Genomic DNA, 25,262 nt, shown 5'->3' with positions numbered 1-25,262 from the left:
TGAAGATCGTGGTCCTGGTGAGACAGTATTATCTAAGTGACAGTTTTTTTGACATACCTTCATCCCACGATGAGAAGGGATTAAGGCCGTAGTCATGACATACCTTGACGCCCTAAAAATAAGGATTATAATGTCAACAAGTAAATCCTTACTAATATTACATATGCTAAACTGTGAAACAAAATTCGATTTTTGGCAACTCTTTGCTAGAAATTGTTTGTTGTTCCTTCTTTGACGCCCTTAATAAGCAACGAATCGACTTGATTTTAGCATAGAGTTAGTTGATAGGTCGGAGAGTAACATGCTACTTATATCACAGGAAAACAAAACAACAAGATCAATTAACGTTTCGGTAACAGAGCTTATTTTACTTAAATTAATGTACAATTCTGAATCTTTATTAATTTCGAAATCATTTATATTAAATAGATAATAACACTTAAATAAACATTAAACTAAAATACTAAGATGCAGTAAAAATCACTCACAAAAGTTTTCGAACAGTGTGTGAGGCAAGTGAGGATTTAGTATAACTATGGCCTGAATAAGAATGATAACAAAGGTATTAAATGCAAAGATCACTGCATGAATTAATAAATGCTTAGCAAATCTTTAGAATACAACAGTTTCCCAAGCATGACTTCACGGGTTTCCAAATTGGAAATAGTGGGCACAACTTCGAGTCGGACTTGGGGTTTTAAGATGCTGGTACGGAGACACGATACCGGAAAACGCATTGCTAGTAGTGCCCCTTCTAAGTGGACAGAGGACGTCGAACTGGTCACAGATAGAAAAGTGGCACAAGACCGTGGCATACATGATGGCTACAAAAATAGAGCAATAGCAATATAGCAAGTCAGCAATTTTTATATTCCATTGTTTATTTTTGCTGTTTGCTGAAGCTATTTAAAAAGTACTTAAGTTAGCACTTATGACGCAAGTCTTGATCTTTTTAAACTAATGAGTAATGACATAAATAGCTTAGAAAACTCGAATCATATTATGCTGATCTAAGGTTTATGTTTTGGGCCTTAAGTTTTCTCTCAAAAAGAAGCTTTTTTTATTCTAGTCTCTAGAATTTTAGCCTTCAGCAAATAAGGTATTAACTTACCTCGTTTTCGCGTATCCCACTGCTGAGGACCGGCTTCCTGTCGCACCACGACATCACTACAACCTCCTTAATTATGATGTCGGTAAGCTATTTGAAAAACTAATATACTGAATTCCCGACACAGACTTAAAGCGATGTAAGCCTATGCAATGGATTATTGTGTTAAACTAGCAAAAACTCCCCAACATTTTTTGTAGATCTGGGGATTCACTAACCAAACATCAATCAGATCTAATTAATGTTCTTATGTCTTCCAAGGTCAACTTTGATGACAAGCAAGGCTATCATTAATCTGAAAAACCCTAAATGCTTGTAAATCTTGATTAAAGTTAACGATAGTAACATATATCAATGAAAGTTAAGGTATAAAGTCAAATAAATTGAAAGTACAGTACGTTCGTGTCAAAGATTCATTCAAATGAAAAATCGTTACGTTAGTTTTCGTGATTTAATTGAAGTTCATTGATAGCATTCATTTAACTGGAAACATCGTAATATTTCCTGTTATCGAATAGCTTCTTATCTTGATTGTATTGTTGCGTTTCCTCACGTTTCAGGACGAATCTCTGTCTGGGGCTTTGGTATTTTCAAGTATAATAATGGCTGTTGCTCTGTTAAAATTGACGATGGTAAATTTATTTGTATAGTAAAATATTTCGTATTTTGGTTAGTAAATTAATCACTGGATGTTCACGTGAACGCGTATCGGTCACGTAGTAAGTTAGTAAGCATTTGAACCGTGGAAGTTTTATCTCAGTTTTTGATCGTTTAATGTAACAAAAATTTCATGACGTGTCATCTAGTTCATGGCTTTTGCTCTGTTCGATCTATAATTTAGTAAGTTTGATTAAACGTAAAAACTTATTTGAATTAAACCCTGGCTTTTGCTCTGTTTGATCTATAATTTAGTGAGTTTGATTATAAAACTTATTTTACTTTTAATATAAAACTTATTTGAATTAAACCCAAAATACTTGGGTTTAATTCAAATAACTTCTTATCACGTGGTATGTTAGTGAGCATTCGAAGTTCGAACTGTGGAAGTTTCATCTCAGGTAAATAAAACGTTTCAAACGTTTAATTTGCAGAAGGAACAAAAATTTTCCTCTAGATCACGCGACATCCTAGTGTTCCTTTAAAACACACGTAGTGTTTGCGCAAACAAATTTAGTGCCGTGATGACGGCGATATATTTTTGCATTTCTTATGATAGTTAATTTTAAATGTACGTTATTATAGTGGGTTGAATAACCTTGAAATAATAAAAGGCCAGCCTTTTGTTGAATCCTTGTTTTTATATTAATTGGGGAGATTTTTTTAAAACACTTATATTTGGATAGTAGCAGGCGTTACTTTGTGGAACTCCATGATATATTATAACCTCGATGTTGTCGAGCCCTGGGGCTCTTCTCATGGCGAGCTTTCGCGCTCGTCCCACTCCCCCGGTGACGCCGTAACAATTCTCTGAACGGCAAGCATGGGCAGGAGACAATTATATCCCCGAGGAAAGGATACAAATTTATATTCTCCCACAGCTTTATCAACTCTCAGAGCAGAGGCGCACAACTGGAAATAATATCCAAATAATATATATGTATTAACAAACGGGGGCAAATTCCTTGTTCCAGTGATTTAGCAGGTGGGCACGTTAATCATATCCCTTGTCAGGGGTTTATAACCCTCGGGGGATATAATTTTTATCTTCCGCACGTGATAGCCCAGCAGGTGGTTATCGGCAACTGTCCATCCGAAAATCGAAATCGATGATATTATGAAAATTAAGCTTAATTACAATGAGTAAGTGTAAAGGCAACCTTTACAATTATTCATTGTAAACAACATCTCCTGAGGATGCTCCGGTTACGCAGCGAAACGTGCGTAGAGGGTACATTGCCGAAGATCTGTTTGGTGTGGAGTATAAGGATTGACGAAATTATAAATTACACCATACAGATTCTCCTGCTTTTTGCTAAGTACCTATAGCAAATTAAGCTTAATTTTAATAATATACACTTATGTTTTCTAAAACTCTTGCCTATGTGGGGTATAAAACACCACGCCATGCGCCGGAGAGTTCAAGTATTTGTACCTGTATGTAGAATGATTTCTCACTGTCAATTGCTCTAATTCGAGCTAATTTTCCTCTTATTGTCGCCCACGTAACATCAATTCGTTTATTGTAACTATTTATAGAATCTCGTGGAGCATACGAGACATAAATTGGTGTGAAATGCTGTGTTCCGGTCCCATGAGTCTTAACACCTACGCCTCTAATTGATGGACTTGATGGACACAGGGCGACAAGCTGCAGGACGAAGGAGTACTCCTTGCATGTCCTGTAAAGTGTTGCTCTGTTAATAAGCGATGGTTACACTTACCATCAGGTGGACAATCTGCTCGGTCCGTTAATTATTACTATGAAAAGAAGAAAAGTTAGCCCTTGACTGCAGTCGCACCCAGTGGCGTGCATAGAGGGTATTCACAGGGTATGCAGATCATATAAAATGAAGAAAATCTCCTGTATGATTTATAAATACGTAATGGTAGGCTTTTTATAACTCCTACAATGCCTATGCTTAAGTTTTTTATAGTTCGTACTGGAGATTTTCATCATTTCATATTATCTGCATACCCTGTGCATACCCTCTATGCACGCCACTGGTCGCACCTTATACGAAGTGATTGAAGCCGTCTTAAGATGGTAGCGATTTAACGCATATCCCTATTCGGTTTTTGCGCGATATCGTAACGGGACGCTAAATAGCGACCTTTTCATTAAGAAATTCAAGAAATTCATCAATGAGATAGTAACCTCGGTGAATTAGATGCGGTTTTATACATTCTGTAAGCTTGTGCAAAGGTAAATCAAAATTAATATTATGTTATTAAAGAATATACCTACTGAGCCCCACAGAGGTTTTTTTTGTATTTTTTTAGACGAAATGTTGATGTCATCAATTTATTACCGTTTCTAGTAAATCTATTTCTTTTTATACAGACTAATGTTTGGATTAACAGAGATTATATTATTATATTTTTATTAGTTTGAATAGCACGTTTGCACTTGACAATTGCATGTGATGTATAATCACAGTCGTAATCATTGGCATGGTTACACAATAGCTGAACCACGGTGTCGTGACGCGCCTCAGACACGTGGCGATCACTTGTGCTGCTAATAGGTATTTGCAAGGCTTAGTTGTGGTAAGACTCGGGAAAAATTACTTAACATATTTTTCTTCTTTTGACCCCTGACTTTGACGAACAAGAGCCGTTGGCGAGTAAAGACGCGTGCAAATAGTATACTCCCGAATCACAAGAGTACTGCATATTTTTATTGAAGCAATCCGAATTAAGAACATGCAGAATCCGTGTTCACGACTAATATTGAAGCATCAAAAACCACTCCACTTCAGTAGTGTTTCTCAATTTGCAAAAAATAAATAAAAACAACCCTTGATGCGGATTATATATAATGCTAAAATTTCAGCTCGATCGGTGCAGAACTTTTTGAGTTTTCGAAGCGTACACAAACCAACATAACATTTTTATATATATAGATTTCTTTAAAGTAGGTCTAATATAAGCACTTTTGGAACGTCAAGTCGGACGGTCAACGGAGCTGGATACTTCCAAGCAACCTTGTCTTTAAGAAATTCATCAATCATTCTCAGTCTCAAACCGATGGTTATTCACGTCATTCATTTAGCTGTACTTATTTTACCTCTGATGTTCTAAATGTTTGACATAAAATTAATAAAATAGGAAAAGTTTGTGAGCTAGCAACATACTGCGGGTGTGAAGTGAGATGTGCTCGGGGCGTCTTCTCTGTTTTTGGAAACAATGCACTGCATGCAATAATGGCTGAATGAGGATTCTGTATGTTCTGAATTCTGTTATTTCTGTTATCCCGTCCAAAATACACAGTTAATTGATTTCAAGTAGGTTTACTCTCTAACTTAGTCAGTTTGTAGTGAGTCTATCACTGGTTTTTAAGGAAGATTCTACCGTGAAGAAGCCTGTAAAATAAATCCATGTTACACTTTTCCATCAATTTAACGTTCATTTTTAGGATCATACAGCAAATCGAGAAAATTTGATCAGTAACACAGGCAGTGTTAGAGATTGCTAAGTACCATATTTTTTTTGATTGATTTCAAAGAAATTGCGTTTTTATTCGACCGAATCAAATAGAGTTGTGCTACCCTTTTTCTACTATTCTCTGTTGATAAATAGCATAAATAAATTCCATCTGCGGTCTGAAGACTTTGGATCAGATTGATAATAAACTTTGTGCGTAGGTGCGTCACGAATCTGTAATAAACTGTAAAAGGTGATGATTTTCATGGATGACTTAACCTTTTTCATAATGTATGTTTCATCATCATCATCACTTCAACCAATTTACGTTTGTATCCTGCGACTCGTTTGATGTAATCTGTCCACCTCGTTGGGGCCGACCTAGGCTACGTTTACCGGTGCGGGGTCGCCATTCCACCACCTTAAGACCCCAACGTCCATCGGTTCTCCGAGCTATGTGCCCTGCCCATTGCAACTTCAGCTTCGCGACTCGCTAAGCTATGTCGGTAACTCTAGTTCTTCTACCGATCTCCCCATTTCTGATTAGATCACGTAGAGATACTCCTAGCATAGCTCTCTCCATCGCCCGCTGAGTGACTCCGAGCCTTCTTATAAGGCCTATAGTTCGAAAGTCATCATGTATGTTAACGGCAGTGGCGTGCACTTCATACATGCACAAAAGCACTGCATACCCAAATTACTTTATATAGCTCGTATTGGAGGGGATTTTTTCCATTTTATGCCATGTACCTGCTTTATGCATACCCAGGTCAAAAAACCTGTGCACGCCACTGGTTAACGGAATACAATTTATTATTAAAATGGTAAATACATTGTCTTAGTTTAAAATTTGAAGGTCAAAATGTCGTGCACTCTGTTCAAATATACTCAGTGATTCATGAAGATCAATGAACCTTGTCGAGCCGAATGTGTGGTTATAGGTAAAAGGTTTCGTATAGTAGTGCAATGTAAGTTTTAGTTTTTAAAGAGAAGTTTGATTTAGTAGAACTGTTCCTCAACGTTAAGGTTATGTTAGAAGAATGAATAAATAAATATCTCCATTATGGAAGCAAATTAACAGACTTAATATCGTATATTGCAACATAAAAATTGGATGGATAAATGGATTGCAATGTAAACAATTATTTAAATTATTGAATGGTAGAAGAAATAAGAAAAAACATATTTGGCTCATAATGAACGTTTATTGACAGTTATGTCGATAGATTACACTTACAGACAGGTATTTTATATAAATATGGATTTAAACCAAAAAGCTAGAGTTATCTATGACCAAAACGGTGCAAAGTTACTTCGTAGAGTCTTGAGACGTTTAAAATTAGCTAAACAATTGACTGGTCACATAAATATATTAACTTCGTGCCAAATGGTCTTGCCAAATCCGAAGAGTTATTATTTAAATATATATAAGAACCATGTACCATTCAGCCTGAGATGAATCCATTGAGACCCGAACTTTTTTTTATAATTATATACTATTTAAACTAATTCTTTTAAAACTCCATAAAATCATCATGTGATTCTGTCTCTTCAGAAGTTGTCAGAAGCGTTTTTTTGTTTTGCAAAGTAAATAAAAATGTCTGAAAACAAGAAATAACGGCATAGCCGTACATATTTATTTAATTATAAATTTTGTAATTTTAATATTTTACCGAGTAAAAAAAAGAAACTACCTTACAAATACCTTGAAGAATTGAATTAATGGGCAGAATTTTTTTTATAACGATTTTGTTATTTCGGAGATAATTTGATTGTTTTATAAAATATCGTTTTTCAATGCTTTGTTTTCGATTTTGCTCGCCATGGAATGGCAATGGAATTAAATGTGTCTTATGCGTATAAAGTTATTTTATTTCTGTGTTACTATCAAAAATAAAACAATCAATATTTAAAATTAAAGTAGTTATCCAGATTTACTTAAGAAATTATTATTTCAATAAAGTATCCAAAAATATTTTAAAGCAAATTTGTTATTATTTGTCTGTAGATCTCATCTCTTTCTGGCCTTAATTCAAAAGAGGTAATTGTAGAGTAGTCTGACAACATTCCAAAGATCATCCGATTCCATCTCTAATATAGCATCGAACGTCATATATTTTGGGGGTGTGCCCGGGATATTCTTCTGTACAAAGTTGTAGGTGTGTGTCACGTGCTTCTACATATAATTAATATAGAATTGTTAACGTTGGTACTGTCCTGCGATATCTCTACTATCTTTGATATTTTTCTGCTACCGTATTTAAATACAGAAAATCAATACATGTTGATAATGGCGCTAATTTTGTTGCACACAATGTTCTGATAATAAAAGACGGACCAAGCAGTTGGCCCAAATCAGAAAAAGAAACTACAGAAAAAGAGCAACAAATCGCATTGTATGCAAAGAACACGAACTGCAAAGTGTTGCGTTCTGACCATAAACATTAGGCGTAGGTGTTAAGCCAAATGTGCCTGTAAATACACCGACAACCACTTCCTTTAAACCAGAACACAGTTAACCTGTTAGGCGGCAAAAATAATCAAGGAGGTTGCACTTTCTACAGTTTCAGGAGGGTTAAGACCTGCGCCTCAGTTTGATGGGCACAGGGAGAAACTTTTCAGGACGTGTTCCATGTATGCCCTTCGAAGTGTTGTTCTCTGTGTAGACGATGGTTTTTCATGTCCGTCCGCGACTTCGTCTGAATGGACTTCAGAATTGTTTCAAAAGCTACGTTCTTAAACAATTTTTAATCCTACCACAGGAACTATTTGACAGATCGGAAGAGAAATCACATGATCTTTTCCATAGCAAAGGTGACATGAATACCAAATTTCAAAGCTGTCTACCCGCGGCTTTGACAATTTTCAATTTTCCCTCGGGAACTTCCTAAGAAATCGTGATAAAAGGTAGCCTATGTTATATTCCATGTCAAAGGCTAAATGCATGTCAAATTTCATCCAAATCCATTCAAATGTTTTTGCGTGATTGAGACAAAAAATCCACACTATCACATTTATAATATTATATATAGTAGAATCAGCTGGGCACTCTCCTTGGCCTGTCAATTATTTATTACTATAAAATAGTTGGTTTCTAGATATGTATTGTGTCGATTGTGTTCAGCAGCTCCCTGAGATTCGTTTGATATCTGTCCACCTAGTAAACCTATAAAGTCGATAGTAATAATCAATGTACAATGATAATTACTTTAGCTTTTAAGCTTCTTCAGCCTATCCCGTAAATAAAAATAAAAAATTGCCTTTCAATTTTCACCATTGTTGATTTTAGTCAATCTCTCATCGAAGCACATAGTTGAGTACAAGTTGTGTTACATGACGAATTTCCGTCATTAATCTTGGCCGTATTTCAAAACTATTCTACTTCGACTCATCTGTATACGGTATGAGGTAAATGCGAGATGATTATACAATTCCGTAGTCAGGGAGCAGTAACAACATGTGATTATTCCATTGTAACCGTGGTTTCTGGCTGAATTAACGTCAGCATTGGATAGAAGCAGGCGTTATATTGTGAAATTCCATGATAGACTATAAACATTTAGCTAAATTTCGCTTAATTCCAGGACAATCTGGACAGTTATAAATTCTTCAATCATTATACTCCACACCAAACAGATCTTCGGCAATGTATTCTCCTCGCACATTTGGCATCCTCAGTGGTCGACTTTACAACGAAAAATTTCTAAGAGACGTACATTTGTTTGTTAGTAAATCAGTATTGCTAAAACTGTATTTCAGCCAATGGCGGATAATTGTCAGCCTAGGATTGTTATTGTCGCATTAATTCTATTAGTTTCCATTATACATTTTGACGTCACGTTTGAGGGTGTGCCTGTTTTGGATTATTGCCGAAGAATGTGTCATGAATACAATCTGCGCAAATTTGTAGGTGGGAACTCACGTGATATTATTTGGCGATAGTTGTATCTTGTTTAATTTAGTAGTCTTGCAACTCCATCTAAAATTAAGATCGATTATACATTGTTTAATTATTAACAAAGCTCAGCTAGTCGCGAAGCTGAAGTGGCAATGGGCGAGTTACACAGCTTCAAGAACAGATTGACGTTGGGGTCCCAAGATGCTGGAATGGCGACCCGCATCTGTAAACGAAGCGCTGGTCAGCCGCCAAACGAATCGCTGGCAGTCGCTGAAAACAAGCGATGAAAGCAAAAAGACCTATATCCAACAGTGGACAGCAATTTGTTTATGTATGAAAATGATTATATAATATTGTTTTATGCACTGACGTGCGGTTAATCGATACGAAAGAAATCATAATTTTCCCGTAGTCTCCGTGATTTTATTTTGTTATAGCTTTTTACTGTCCAATACTGTTGTTACTTTTAGTTTTGTTTAACTTCCACATATTAAAATTTACTGGAATTTTTGGTTTCTACTGACACTGTTCCGTACGAATAATTCAATAGTTCAAACAAACTAAAAAAACACGCTTGGTATATAAAACTAAACTAATTTCTTTCTTTAAGTTTATTCATAATAGCGATTTTTTTTAGTTTTTCTTGATCTATTATTTTTATTAGAGCAAAATTAATCGGTAACCCATCCACCATTAAAGAGATAAAATATTTTTTTTTTATTCAGTGTGCCCGTCTCTCGAAATGCAAGTTCTAATTATTATTTAAAACAGGCAATTAAAAAGTAACAGCTAACGCCCTCTACCATCTAGTAGCTTAATGTATTCCGTGGAATTTGTTAGGTACGCGAACGCCATAGGTTTTCACGTTTACAAATAACTTGAAAATTAATTACATTTTAAATACAACTGCAAAACGAAAAAAAAATTAAAAATATTTTACTACTTAACAAGGTTATAATGTAAAAAAATCTAATAGAGTAAAAATAGAAATAAAATGAAATTAAAATTTTAAATTTTTAAATAAAAATTTAAAAAAGTCCGAGTTTTGTTGCTCTCACTTGCTATTTTTTCGAAGAGCTCACGTGATATAATTTAGAAATAGTTATTTGGCTTTAGTTAAACTCTACCTAAAATTAAGATCGATTATATAGTTTTCATCCTTTAGACTGTCCGGTACGAAAAAAAATTCCTAAGACCTCACGTGATATTATTTTACATACTTGTTTATCGTCAAATATTGCTTTGTTGGCTTTAGTCTTGTCACTCAATTTTTATTACGATCGATCGATATACATATAGTTTTGATGCTTTCATTCGCTGTTATTCGATACGGAAAAAAGTAACAAGTTTTCTATGGACTTAGGTTTTTTTTTTGCAATCAAGGGCTAACTTGTACTGGAAAGAAAGCAAGGCTAGAAAATATATAAAGCTGTCTTACATACATTCATACTTTTATATCGCGAGTCTACAGCTTAAAGAAATTCGAGACGTGCGTCAATAAATTACCAATATTTGGAAGGAACTAGAAAGACTGGCTCCAAGGTTGGCCAAAGGTAACCTGTAATCTTCCAATTGATACGTCTCAACCAATTGGCTGGTCTAACTCGAGCGGAAGAATTCACTTGGATGTTCCGTGTTTGTTCGCCTGATTACCGCTAAAAGCAGTTTTGCGAACAAATACCTATGACGTTTGATTACCTTGCTGGCGCAGCGGTAAACGATGGATGGAAAGTCAGTCCAAAGTTCGATCGATAAGGATTACATTATAGAAAATGAACTGTAGCAAAATTAAAGTAATGAAAAAATATGTTAGCCGCCATTTTGTGACGGCGGCCATCATGTACAGATTTTCGTCAAACATAGCTAAAAATTCTTCTCCTCCTGGATCCAAGCGGCAAAAAACCGTGGAATTTGGAAATCCCTACAAAAGACCTATGTCCAGCAGTAGACGTCTATCGGTTGATATGATGATGATGATGATGATACAAAAAAAAAACAAAATCAAACAAGGTTCATCCGTTCGGAAAATACGATGCCACAGACAGACACACAAAAATACACACGACAAACTTCTAACACCCAGTCGTTTTTGCGTCCGAGGTTAAAAAATAAATGAGTGTCAAGAGGCTATAATGTATTATTTCGAAATAGACGAAGTATATTTGAATTATAGCTCGAAGTGAATACTGTTAATTTACCTCTAAACTGGTCTAATCTAACCTCTAAACCTCTAAACTGGAACTCAATGGAGGGTGCTAAAATAGGGTATATAAGACATTAGGGAATTACATGAGCGAAACCTTTACATGTTATTTAAAAAAAAAATATAACAGAACCAGTCGCTGTTGCCGCACGAGGCAGTGAATCAATGAAACTGGTACAGAGAAATGTTACACAGAAAAATTTCACCGGAAAATTCCATTGGTTTGCCATCCCTGTCCTAGATCATATACTGCAGTCGTCATACCACTTGGTCCCCCATTCGTTATTTATTCTGTTCAACATAATAGCTACATACGTAACCACGTAGACAATTTCGCACGATTATCTGTGGCTATCACTTGAAATAATACTTTTGTTCCGCAAGGGTACGAGTAGATTTGAGGGGACTTTTTGTCATTCATCTGCAAAGAATCGAAATTCAAATTCAAAATTCATTTAAAATAAATAGGCCTTCTCTTGAAACGTCAACTCTGTCTGCTTGTAGTGACTCACCGGTTCGGAAGGCAGATTCTTTCCAGAAGAACCTGGCAAGAAACTCAGCAGTTGCTCTTTTCCAACTTCAGAATTCTGTAAAACTAAAGGTGCTGAAGATCGAAGAAATAAGTATACCTAGAATCAAATTGCGACTCATAACTCTCGTCAACGTCGTGGTGATTTCTCTAGAAATAAAAAATAATTAAAAAAGTATATAAAAATAGCTCTTCTTTATAGAAATGTTTGTAAAAATCATTTATACATTAAAGCCCCGAAAACAAGTGTGTTTGAGTTACAAAATGACTTCTCTGTCATTTGATACTCCCCTATTGATGGCTAAGCGTAATAAAATCTACGCCTGTAATTTTACTGAGTACGTAGGCTCTTTAATAATAAAATATGGATTCTGCTTTACTTCTTTCTTAAACTCCCAGATCTGCACGTTCCCACGTCGATTTGTCGGGAAACGAACCCGGGACCTCCATTTACAAACAACAGCGCTCACCGCTTCGCCAGGGAAGTCGTCAAACCACCATCCATCTTCTACCATTTCCTATACACCCGTCTGCCCAGCGTCATAGCGCGGTGATTATAGGCAAACCCTCCCGTTGGGAGAGGCCTTTAGTCCATCAGTGGACTGTTATAGGCTATTGATGATGTGGGTATAAATAAATTATAAATAACACCGTGCAGATTTGCCTGGTAAACATTAAATCCCTATCCCTACTTAATATTATAAATGTCAATGTAAGTTTGCTCGATACGCTTTCACGCAAAAACTCCTTAACCGATCCTCATGAAACTTTGTACACATATTCTTGGAAGTGTTAGAAGTAATATAGGATACTATTTATCCCGACATTAAGCTCGGTTTCTTTGGGAGAGGGGATGAAAGTGTTTGACGATTTTAAGGCTTAGCGATACTGAATACTTTTATTTTTTTTAGAACTACAACTAAATTTAATGCCACATCAAAAAACAAAATCAAACGTAGATGAAGTCGCGGGCAACAGCTAGTACATTATAAATTACACCGTGCAGATTTGCCTGGTTTTATATTCATTGTATATCATGGAATTCCGCAAATTAACACCAGCTTCTATATAATATACTAATTTTTGTTTTTCTTTGTTCCAGAATTGGGCACATGAGAGTGCCCTCAACCAAGTGTTTAACCCCACAAAAATACCTCCCACGATGACCAGCCAACACTTCAGGAGCAAGCCTTTCAAAATCCTCAGCACATTTCTAAACACATAAGCCATAGACCAAAGTTAAAACAATCAGTGATAGTATAAGTTCCTTTATTTATTTATTTAAATCAAAATCAGAGTGATATTAGTGTAATTTAGTGTTAAGTTTAGTGCCATAAGTGAACTATGATTGTGATAAGTGTATTGTTACTCGCCTTGGGGGTTGTGGCCGATCGGTCCAAGTTGCCGGCTCCGTGTGAAAGGTCAGTTGTTTTTTTTTTATCATCATCATCATATCAACCATTTACCGGCCCACTACAGCACAGCTAGCATTGGTAGGAGACAATTATCTCCCCGTGGAAAAGTAAAAAAAATATCTTCTCCCACAAGTTTATAAACTCTCAGATCGTTTGCGCACAAGTGGAAATAAATTTGACGGCCGAGTGGCACAGTAGGAAGCGACCCTGCTTTCTGATTCCAAGGTCGTGGGTTCGATTCCCACAACTGGAAAATGTTTGTGTGATGAACATTTATTTATTTATACTCTTTATTTGTACACCACTCAGAAAAACGAGACAAAAAAAAAGGACAAACACATGAAGAATGAAGCAGGATACAAAAGGCGGCCTTATCGCTAAGAAGCGATCTCTGCCAGGCAACCTTAGGATTAGGAAAACTAAAAAGAAAACGAATAAGTGGCGTACACTATTTAGTACATACATACTAATACATGAATGTTTGTCAGTGTCTGGGTGTTTATCTGTATATTATAAGTATTTATGTGTATTATATTCATAAAAAAATATTCATCAGCTATCTTAGTACCCATAACACGAGCTACGCTTACTTTGGGGCTAGATGGCGATGTGTGTATTATCGTAGTATATTTATTTATATTCATAATACTTTATGTGTAATTATAAACGGGGTTAAACTTCTTATATTCCTGTGCTTTAGCAGGTGTCATGGGATATTATTTTTGTCTCTTGCTGTGCTAGCCCTGTAGGGCACGGGTCTGGGGTCTCCTACCACAATGAGAAGGGGTTAAGGCCGTAGTCCAACTCGCTGGTCCAATGCGGATTGACCATTGTTGCCAATTCACAGCATATGCCTGAGTTGTGAACATTTGGCATATTGTTAAATACTTTGTTGAAGAATTTGTACTAACAATAGAATATGGTAATAAAAGAATTTCATTATTATTAATTTATCTATCGTTTTTTGATTTTCATTTGTTTCTCGTCTCAAATTCTTGACATCGCTTAAAAAAAATATTAAACACTATTAAAAATTTTATTATTATTATTTTCATTATTAACGTCTTATGTTGTTATGTAGCGGTGGTAGCCCAGTGGCATTACTTTAGGGGAGCCGAGTTCGAATCCCAGCACACAACTTTTCTAAGTTATGTGCGTTTTAAGAAATTCAAATATCACTAGCTTAAACGGTGATGGAAAACATCTTGTGGAAACCTGCATGCCTGAGAGTTCTCCATAATTCGAAAATTCTAAAATCAAAAATTCAAAATTCATTTATTTCAAGTAGGCCTAATATAACCTTAGAAACGTCAAGTCTGCTGTGTATAGTGACTCTACCACCTAGTAATGTTCCACGTGTAATGTTCTCAAAGGCGTGTGAACTCCACCAATCCGCACTGGGCCAGCGTGGTGGACTACAGCTTCAACCCTTCTTATTGTGGGAGGAGACCCGTGTCCTGTAGTGGGCCGGTAATGGGTTGATATGATGATGATGATGTTTATTATATATGCAAGTATATCTACGGTGCTTATTAAAATCTTTCTCACCTGGTGATAAGTGATGATGCAGTCTAAGCGTTTAATAGGTTGATTACGATAATGATTTATGAAAACAAGTTACGTAGTTTTCGCAAGTCGGTAGTTAGGTAGGTTGGTTAGGCATACAGCTGCCATTCATTCGAGGTAACAAACAAACGGATGGACAAGGCCGCGCCGTTTCCGGATTCATTTCAGTACTGGCTTTGTTTTATATGATATCAGATTATAAACTTTTGCATGTAACGATAATGAGCTTGTTGTGACAGAGCTCGTCCGGGGAAGTACTATCGCCATTAGGGTGGCGCAAAAAAACCGACTATAAATTTTTTTTTTTTTTTTTTTTTTAAATTTTTACTAGTGTTTTTTAATTTATTTTTAAGCATTGTTAATAATTTTTTAAAAAAAAGAAAAATAAATAATAATAATAATTGTTTAATTCAGGTAAAACCCATCTCAATATACACGTAAAAAAAGTAGCAAAGTATTTTAAAAGATCAAAAAAATAATAAATGAAATGAAAACCGTTAAAAAAAATACAAATAAAATATAATAAATTACCCCAAAAGAGGGTTCGTAGCCGTATAACCTACTATTTACGGTTTCCATCGCGATGCACGGCAAGCCAGCTCTTTACAATAGGATTCTTCGGGTACTCGGAGGATACATCAAGGATTCCGTTCTTGGAATTGCGTATACGGAACTAGAAGGCTGCAACTCGCGCGCAATATCTGGTATTCTGGCAAACATGTTCGACGCACTGCAGAATTTAGGCCGTTTCATCAGAATTCGGTATGCGTTATTATACTGCAACTCTGATACTGTTACGACTATGATTATGTCGATAACCACATTAAATAAGAGGAAAAAAAAATGCACGGCATTTTAATTTGAATATTAAAAGGTCGCTCGACAAAATCCAAAGTAACGCACTAGCAAATTAAAAAAAAATCAGAGCGACCTTTTAAAATTTGAATTTTTAATTGAAACTTTCAGGAGCTTATTGTTTTTTTTTTTGGTCTATAAAAATATACGAGGAACAAATTAAAAAAAAAATATATCGATTTTTGAAATTTTAAACAATTCTGAGCGACCTTATATAATCGCCATGCTTATTTCTGCCGCTAAACAGCATTGTCGCAATGCTGTACCGGTCTGTTGGTCGTGGTTGCAGGTGGGATTACAGGCGTATGAGGCTTAACACTCTCTCTTAGTCGTGCACTCTTGGCAGAGTGGTCGTGGCTGCTGAGATGAATTTCATGGCGCTAGGCATAATTGGATTGCACGGCTTCCCGCGCGAGTCTTCTAATAATAATAATAATAATAAAAATCCTTTATTGCCATACACTATTGCTAATACAAGATTAATAACTAAAATAATCATCCATTAATATTAACAATATGGCAAATGGCCGCAAACTCAGCCTTATGCTGTGCATTAGCAACAATGCTCAGCGCTGATTTTCAGTCTGCACCAGTATCCGACTGAGCAAACAACCGCGACGCCCGAGTAAATTTAAGAAAGAAATTTAAATAAAAGAAAAAAAAATAAAAAAAAATATATTCTTCTCCACTTTTGGCGGTTGGTAGGGTGTCGGAAACATTCCGCCACAGGTGTCTGGGTCAGCGATTTCACCGTATCTGTCCAACGAGTAGGTGACCGCTCTCTTGCCCTTTTTCCTTCAACCAGTACTTGCACCACCATTCTTTCAATCGACCCCTCATTCCTTGAGATGTGGCCAAAAAACTTGAACATGCGTAACTGCGCCGTAGACGAAAGTCGTTACTAGATATTCAGTTCTTTTAGAATGGAAGCTTAACACCTTTCTTTACCTTCATTTGATGTAGCCATGCCCCTTGCGTGCCCTGTGAAGAGTTGCAGGCATTATATATAAAAAATGTATTTAGCATTTTGTTAATGTGAAACAATATCGGCGCGCCTTTGAAGCAAAATTTGCCGTCACGGATTATGGCATGCCGCTCTATTGTGCCGTCATTTCACAGCTTGCTTATGGATTGTTATATGTGAGCTCGACCCATTTGCCGTCACGGATTACGGCATGACGCTCTATTGTGCCGTCATGTCGCAGCTCTGGACTGCCTTATGTGAGCGCGCAAATACCTACCAAAGAAAAAAAAAATTACTAACAAAAGTATTTTTTTTTTTATAATTTTTATTAGTGTTTTTACCGACACTTGGAGGAAGTATCAATTTTATAAATTAGAAATGCGTATAAAAATTTTCGGTGCCGACGGGATTTAAACCTGCGACTCTCTGGCAATCAGAAAAAAATTCTTATTTTTATGTACTTAATATAAATTAGTTTTATTTAATAATCTAATAATTTTAGTATACATTTTTAATATTTTACATCTTATTTTTCTTTATTATTCTGTTCTCTCTACAGACAAAGAGAAACATTAGGTGTATGGTTTTGATATAACTTTCATACGTCTAAGCGGTTAGCACGCTACCATCTTAAACTGCATCTTCACTTACCACCAGGCGAGTTTGGAGTCAAGGGCTAACTTGTAGTGGAATAAAAAAAATTGTATTACGAATGGTAGAAGCATACCAGGCATTCAGAAGATTAATATGGTGATGAGGTACCCGGTACCTACTATAGAAATAGAATTTGAAGCAACTTTCGATTAGTAACGTTACCGCGGATCAGGAAAACAATGCTCTTGAGGAATCATTTGAATAATAATAACTGAAGGTACAGTCTACCACAATTAAGTCGGATTTTTTTTTTAATTTTAAAGACAGTGTTTTCAAATTCAAATAAGTTACACTAATACTTAAAGATTTTAAACTAAGATTTTCGTGGTTAATCAAAATTTCTTAAATATAGTTCAACGGGTACATACCACGATAATACATAATATGATTCCTAAGGTAATTTTGGACCTACCAATGCATAAGTTTAAAGAATGTGTTAAAACACATTTATTACAGCGAGGTTATTATACAATTGATGAGTTTCTTAATGACAAGGTTGCTTGGAAGCATCCGGCTCCGCTTTCATCTCTCACAAGATAGAAAAATGAATGTTAAAATATAAAATGTAAATTTTTGATGTTGGAAAAGAGCAACTGCTGAGTTTCTTGCCGGCTTCTTCTCGGTAGAATCTGCCTTCCGAACCGGTGGTAGAGTCACTACACACGGACAGACTTGACGTTTCAAAAGTGCTTGTATTAGGCCTACTTGAAATAAATGAATTTTGAATTTGAATTTTGAATTTTGAATTTGGATTTATCGATATTTCGATCCAGTTGCATGGATCGTAGTCACGACGGGACTGAGTAGTATGACTGATATGTACCCGTTGAACTATATTTAAGAAGTATACTAATACTACTAATAACTACTAGGTGGGTTCCAAAATTTAGCTATGAAGTTAGAGCAATTCATACCCATTTTTATCATTCACTAGCGTCCCCAGCCCGCTTCGCCTGGCTAGATTTTGCTTTATTTTATTGAAACAATAAACTTACATCATTAAATTTTTAATTTAAGTCTCATAATATATTAAATCATTTATTTCTCTCCGTATTCATTCTCTTCTATTCTCTTTTCGGGTGAAGATCATTATCTACACCCATGTACACCCAACAATAGAATCTCATCATAGTAAATAAAAGTTGTATTTGACAGTTTGACAGTTCAAAAATAGGAGTGCTCCGATCGTCACCAAACTTTACAGGATTACTCGCCAGGTCAATCCGGAGATTCCATGAAAGTTTCGGTGCCAATACGGAACATACCCACACACTTTCTCTTTTATATATAAATACATGTAATCATTAATATTTTAATAGGATTTTTCTATAAGCTTAAAAATCATAGTGGAATTGCGTGACAAACACACGTACAGAATTATGTATATTGCTGTCGTATTTTTCTCACCTAGAATTCGTCTATTCGGTCCATCTGTTCTTTACCGATAACGAACAGCATTTAATTTTTATATTTAGATAATAATATAAACAAATTTTGTTTTTTCAAATCGCCAGACTTTCAACATAGTGTACATTATTCTACTAATCAAGCCCTTTCATTTGATACCCATTTTGAGGTAGTTTTGATAAAATATGTTGTCCGCCATTTTGTGGCGGCGGCCATCTTGGACTGATTATCATAAAACATAGTTAAGAACACTCCCGAATAATTTACCTTTCAAACCAAAAAAAAACAAATTTACTATCGGTTCATCCGTTCGCGAAATATGATGCCACAGACAGACCCCCCAAAAATTGAAGTCGAAGTCCTGACAACTCGTCAATCACCGCTTCAATACTTCGCGGGATGGTTCAAAGCAAAGAAAACGCTGTTGCTACCATTGAGATCATGTTATCTAAGATCCTGCCTTGTTTTGTGTGAATTGAACACGTGGCGGTGACATAAATATTTATGAGCGACAATTCAATATTTGCACTATTCCGTTGCCAACTGTACCATTCGCAAGCATACTATGCTATCTGGTTTGAACCGGGGTTTTCCGGATAACTTCTCGTTAATAGCTAACATGTGTGAAGTATGGAGGTTTTGTTGAAATGTCGAGAAAATGTACTGAATTAATTTGAATAATATTAAATTTACTTAGAGCCTTATAACATTGATCCGGACTGTGGTAAAAATGATTAGAGTACATAAGTGAGCGATACAGAGAGCTAATGGGTTTTCAGAATGTGTCTATTGAGAGATTGATTTGGTCACATCAATCTCTGCTTCGTCTAGTCTCATACAAGACTGAAGTGCATCAATTTTCGGATGGACAGTTGCCGATAACCACCGAGTCACCGCGGGAGAGGGGCGAGCGTGAGTAGAGCCCCAGCAGGGCTAGCACGGGCAGGAGACAAAAATTATGTCCCCCGAATATACCCCCTGCAGGGCTAGCACGGGCAGGAGATATAAATTATATCCCCCGATTATATCCTCTATCAAGGGATATAATTATCTTTTCCCCTTGCCAGAGCACGGCAACAGGGGAGAGGATAAATTTATCCCCGTTTGACATTTCTCGTGGATATATATCCCCCGCCCATAGCATGGGAAGAAATGAAAGGGGAAAGACTATCCTTTTTTGACATTTGAAAGAGACAATTTTATCCCCGTCCTTAGACGTGGGTTTAAAATTCTGTTAACGAATTAAAGTCGAAAAAAACATGTCTCGTGCTTTCTGGGGCTCTTATTATTCAAGTGAAATGGAGAAATCTGAACGAAAATTACACCGGCGATCTATACGTGACGCCAGTAATCCGTTCGAATTTCCCGATGCAGATTTCCATCACTTGTTTCGGATGGGTAAAAATTGTGTGCTGTACTCGTGCGAGGACCTTAAAGAGGCACTAACCACTAAATGCTGTCGATGGACTACCAGTGCACATAAAAGTAAGTTGTTATTAAGTACCTAAAATCACCTTGTGCAAAGACATCATCTATATATGAACGTAGGTTTAAAAAAAAGCATGGCTAATCACTTTTTGTCTAGGTTCTCACATCTTTAAGGCTATAAGCGGACGGTAGTTATCAGCGGGGACAGGTCAAGACCATGGCTGTTGCTCAAACAACAGTCAGCAAATAACTGACCCAAATTACTGGAGCTATTGTCAGTATGTGAGTATATATAGGTACTTACTTCCTAATAATTCTCATTAGTAAATATAAATCCCATCCTGTTCAAAGTGCAGTGATGTGATAACTAGTTTTCACTTTATAGCTGAGTGCCCCTTGTACGTGTTGGTAAGATGGGAACTACAAGGTAAGGATAGAATAAGTGAAGAAGACCTAGCAAACCTCACCTTAGGGGATATTGTTAGGTTCACCACAGAGACTGGTAGGTTTCAGGGGGGACCCTGCCGGGACACCAGTAAAACCTGTGTCTCAAACATGGGGAATAGGGTGGAATGGTCCTTACATAGGACTGATCACCCGTCTGGCAATGGCAGACATCCCCTCATCAAATATAGATATACTTACTTTAATAATTAAATTATTAGTCAGTACTTAGTACTTCAGTATAAGTACATAGCAAAGATATTCAATGCTAGGTACTTTAATTATTTTTCATTTCATTTTAGACTAATGCCAAAGTAGATATTATTCCCGGGAACAGACTCTGGAGATCCACGATAGATGTTCAACTGGTAAAGACAAATTATTTAGTTCTAGAGTTTATCAAAAACTTAAACAATCAAGTAAGTTAATAATTTTAAAATATGTTTTACAGATTGTAGTGTGTGTCCATGACCAATTCATATTTATTAACTCTAAAGTAAAATATGAAAAGATACAGCTGTATGAAAGTAGAATCGGACAGTACTACATCTTATGTATGTTTTAAATAAAATGTGCAAACTTTCAAAACTTTACTTATTGTTGCCATTTACTAGTATAAAAGGGAAACAATGCAAATCAAAAAAAGTTACACACCTACCTATATCATTATATTATTATACTCCTCAAATTACCTAGAAATTACATGCCTAGGATTCTGCTGCATATGTTGTATACAACTAGTCTGGTAAATTATTTATATGAATATACAAAAAACAATGTCTCATTATAATAAAATTGTTTATTTGCGGAATTAGTACAAAAACTTGGCAGTAGATACTGTATTTAGTAATGAAATATAAGAAATTACAAAAAAAAATGTCTGATAAATTATTTAACATGGGCATGGGTTAATCATCACGTCCAAATTACAGTGTAGGATTGTGCATATATTTCTATTCAACATTTTATTAAAATCTTGGAGAAAATCTGAAAAAGCAAAACAAGTAGGAATTAATTTACATGTTTAAATAACAAAGTAGAATTTTATTGGGGACTCGGGCTATGCTCTAGAGCCTTGGATGATGACTCCGGATTTAGAAGCTGCACCAAATAGTTCTGCAGAGAAGTACACAAATTGGCACTGCCAAGTAAGAAACTGTGCGGAAAGGGCCAATAGGTACCTCAAAGACACATTACGCAGCTTGGGGATTGACTGGGTGCTTCATTACAGTCCCGAAAAAGCATCTCCACTTATATATGCCTGCATAACACTTTATAATATTATGCATCATTATAGGCGTGTATTGTAAATATGTACTTTAAATAATATTTAAGTTCCCATAACTTATTATTATTGGGCACATTAATGTTTGGTAATATTATAAAATTATATCTTATAATAATGGTTCCTTATAAATCATTGATCCTGCATTTTCACATACAATTTGCCCTACTAATTTGGGTCAACAGTATTGAGCATAATATAATTTGTATATTTCAGAACTCTAATGGAGCAAATGACAGTAAATTTTGTAAATACGAGCGAAGAACGACATCAGACATCAAATATGGATCAAACAAGATTGTTAACAGTTGCTCGACAAAAAAGAGAAAGATTTATAAATACATATTTTAATTAATAAAATTTCTAAATTAACCTTTTCATCCTTTTTAATTTATTTTTGTGTGATAAATGAGCATCCTGCATTCTTCCATCTATACCTACTCTGGAAAATAAATAAATTCTTCACTTGGTTGACTTTACAGCAACATGTATACTATGTATATGTTGCCTGTGGTGCTGCGTCCCCGTGCTGTTGCAGCTTTTTTAATGTCCTGCCACGTCTGCAAATAAAAGAAAAATTATGCAAGACTTGTTTGATGCCAACAACACTAATAAATAATTTAAATTTTTTGCACTTGCTTACTTTACCGCAAAATTGACTTAACTGTTTCCACTGATTGACCGTCCAGTCTGGCCCATGCTCCTTCAGTAATGACTAAGATTTGCCACTGGGAGTCTGCCCTTTTGGCTCCTAAGAGTTCCTGTGAATTCCCCAGTGGCAAGGTGGTTGTGGGTTGGCATGAAATCTACCAACATTTGCAATTGTATTTTATTACTTCTTGATCTGAATAAACACAAATTTGTCAACTAATGGGCCATAGAAAAAGGCAAGCACAACTTTAAATAAAATAGTACAAGATCAATAATTTGATATGTAAACAGGATTGGATCTTGATGATTAACGTCTCTGTTTACTTTCACTGTAAAACATTCATTCATTAGGTACGCTTCTAAATCAATAGGTAGTCACTTTTTCAAACATTTTATAATAGAAGACTTACTTTTTAGCACTCATTTTATTTTCTCGAAAGGTAGGTTTTATACCACTTTGAAAAATCCAGAATAAATAATATAAACAAACAGCCGCAGACGAGGAACATTTATAGATAAAAAAAACAATAAAAAACTTAGACAACTAAAACAAAACAGAAAACGAAAAATTTATTTGTCAAAACCATGAGCACAGATTAGAATAATTAATTTGTGACATTTACCGGGGGTTCGTCTTTCCCCTATTATATCCACCGTGGATATATTGTCCACCCGTGTGCCCATGCTCGGGGGGTGGATATAAATGCGTGAGGGGATAAACGTTATATCCTTCCCCCGTGGAGAAAATGTCCCCCGCCCATGCTAGCCCTGCTGTATATTAAATTTCATGAAAATCGTTGGAGCGGATTCCGAGATTCCAATTATATATATATATATACAAGAATTGCTCGTTTAAAGATATAAGATTAGGAATTTATTTCCACTTGTGCGCAAATGATCTGAGAGCTTATAAAGCTCTGGGAGATAATTTGTTATATTTTCCCCGGGGGATCCCTTTATCTCCTGCCCATGCTCGCCGTGCAGGGCTTGACGACATCGGGGGGGGAAAGGGTCCCCGTCGACCCAAAGGTGCCTCCTTCAAGGGCTCCGTTCGACGTCAATAGGACTTGTAAAAGTCTATTGGTGTATCGAAAAACTCACCAATCATTTCATGAACATTGGTTGTGATTCAAATATAATTTCAATTGTTTCTGGAAAACTATTTAATAATTAAATAAAAATTATGAGCGATGATGATAAATCCTTATCAATTTAATTAAATAACTGGCAAATATGAATTTATGGTTATCAAAAGTTAAATTTTATTTACCTACTTTATAAAATTACTGTAACAGAAATTACAGTTTTTTTACTAAAGGCATACTTTTGACGTGACAACGTCTTATAATTCGATGGAGCCATGACGTATGCGGCGTTACCTCGCTCTGAGGCGTTCCATTCAAGGCTTGAAGTGCAAGCGAGAGCGCGGAACGAGCGACAAAGAGGCACAGTCGGCCTCCGCGTTCGACATCTGTCTCTCTCCTACTTGAGTGAGCGATGCGTCCGCGTGGACAGCTTCTATACAATAATACATTTATATGTTTTCGGCAAGGATGAAGTGCAGTGAAAAGTGAATGTGGTGCCAATTGTTTATAGCAACGATAATATCTATCAAACAAATAAAATTAAAATTTTCTTTTGAAAAATGCAACCATTCCATCAGTATTTTCTTACGACGTTGTCACGTTCAAATATCGTCAGTAAGCCGACTTTACGGACAACCAATTTTTATATATGAAAGTACTCTACCTAAGTATCTTCTTTACTTCTAAGTCTGGTGAGAGGCTTTGGTCATCGGTTAATTACCAACCTAACGACATACACGAGCCGCTAAGCGTTACGGTACGATGTCGCGTAGAAACCGATGTGGGTGCCCTCATCGGTTTCTACGCGACATTGTACCGTAACGCTTAGCGGCTAGCGGTTTCTACGGTTTTATATTACTGCTTTTAGCCCTAACACCTAACCTAACCTAACCATCAAAGACGGCATTAGCACTTACCACATGGTAAGATTGCAGTCAACGGCTAACTTATAGTGGAATAAAAAAAATACTTATAAAACTTGGAGTCATAAGGACTGCTGTCAGAGTAGCCAAAACAACAAGTATATCTTCAAGTTTGAAGAATACATGTGCCGACCCCACTTAAGCTGGGATAAGGGCAAAAGAAGTACTAGATAGATCGGTTTCTCTTGGTTTTCCTAATACTAAGATAGCCTGGAAGAGATCGCTACTAAGCGATAAGGCCGCCTTTTTTATCCTACTTTTTAAGTAAAACTTGGAGTCATAAGGACTGCTGTCAGAGTAGCCAAAACAACAAGTATATCTTCAAGTTTGAAGAATACATGTGCCGATCCCACTTAAGCTGGGATAAGGGCAAAAGAAGTACTAGATAGATCGGTTTCTCTTGGTTTTCCTAATACTAAGATAGCCTGGAAGAGATCGCTACTAAGCGATAAGGCCGCCTTTTTTATCCTACTTTTTAAGTTTCCTCTTGTTGTGTCCATTGTTTTTTTTCTTTTTGTGGTGTACAAATAAATAAATAGATAATTGTGCGCAGACGAAGTCGTAGGCTACCGCTAGTTGGAAGTAAGGAGGAAGTACAGACTGACCGATATTACTTAACAGAGTTAATCTAGGGGTCAGACAATGTTTACTTCTCTCCGAAGCCATACAGTAAGACAATGACGTAAGAGAACTGCGCAAAGAAAGACGTTGTTGTCTGGAATGGTAATAATATGCTATAATCCGTAAGAACCAGACAAATCTGC

The 25,262-nt window shown here is 36.0% G+C and overlaps 1 protein-coding gene across 4 annotated transcripts in view; it reads left to right on the top strand.

Annotated features, from left to right (window-relative positions):
- LOC120634556 (trehalase-like) overlaps window positions 1-25,262 on the top strand; it is a 60,626-nt gene that overhangs the window by 2,195 nt on the left and 33,169 nt on the right. For all 4 annotated transcript variants that reach the window (XM_039905252.1, XM_039905253.1, XM_039905250.1 and 1 more), the window contains exon 2: window positions 12,924-13,242. In XM_039905252.1, the coding sequence (XP_039761186.1) occupies window positions 13,166-13,242 (77 nt within the window). In that variant the 5' untranslated portion in view covers window positions 12,924-13,165. The remainder of the gene's footprint in view (window positions 1-12,923; window positions 13,243-25,262) is intronic.

This window comes from Pararge aegeria, chromosome 24 (genome assembly GCF_905163445.1).
Source record: "Pararge aegeria chromosome 24, ilParAegt1.1, whole genome shotgun sequence".
NCBI classification, from domain to species: Eukaryota; Metazoa; Arthropoda; class Insecta; order Lepidoptera; family Nymphalidae; genus Pararge; species Pararge aegeria.
Note: the sequence above shows the minus strand (reverse complement) of the source record. Positions and strands in the feature narration are given on the sequence as shown.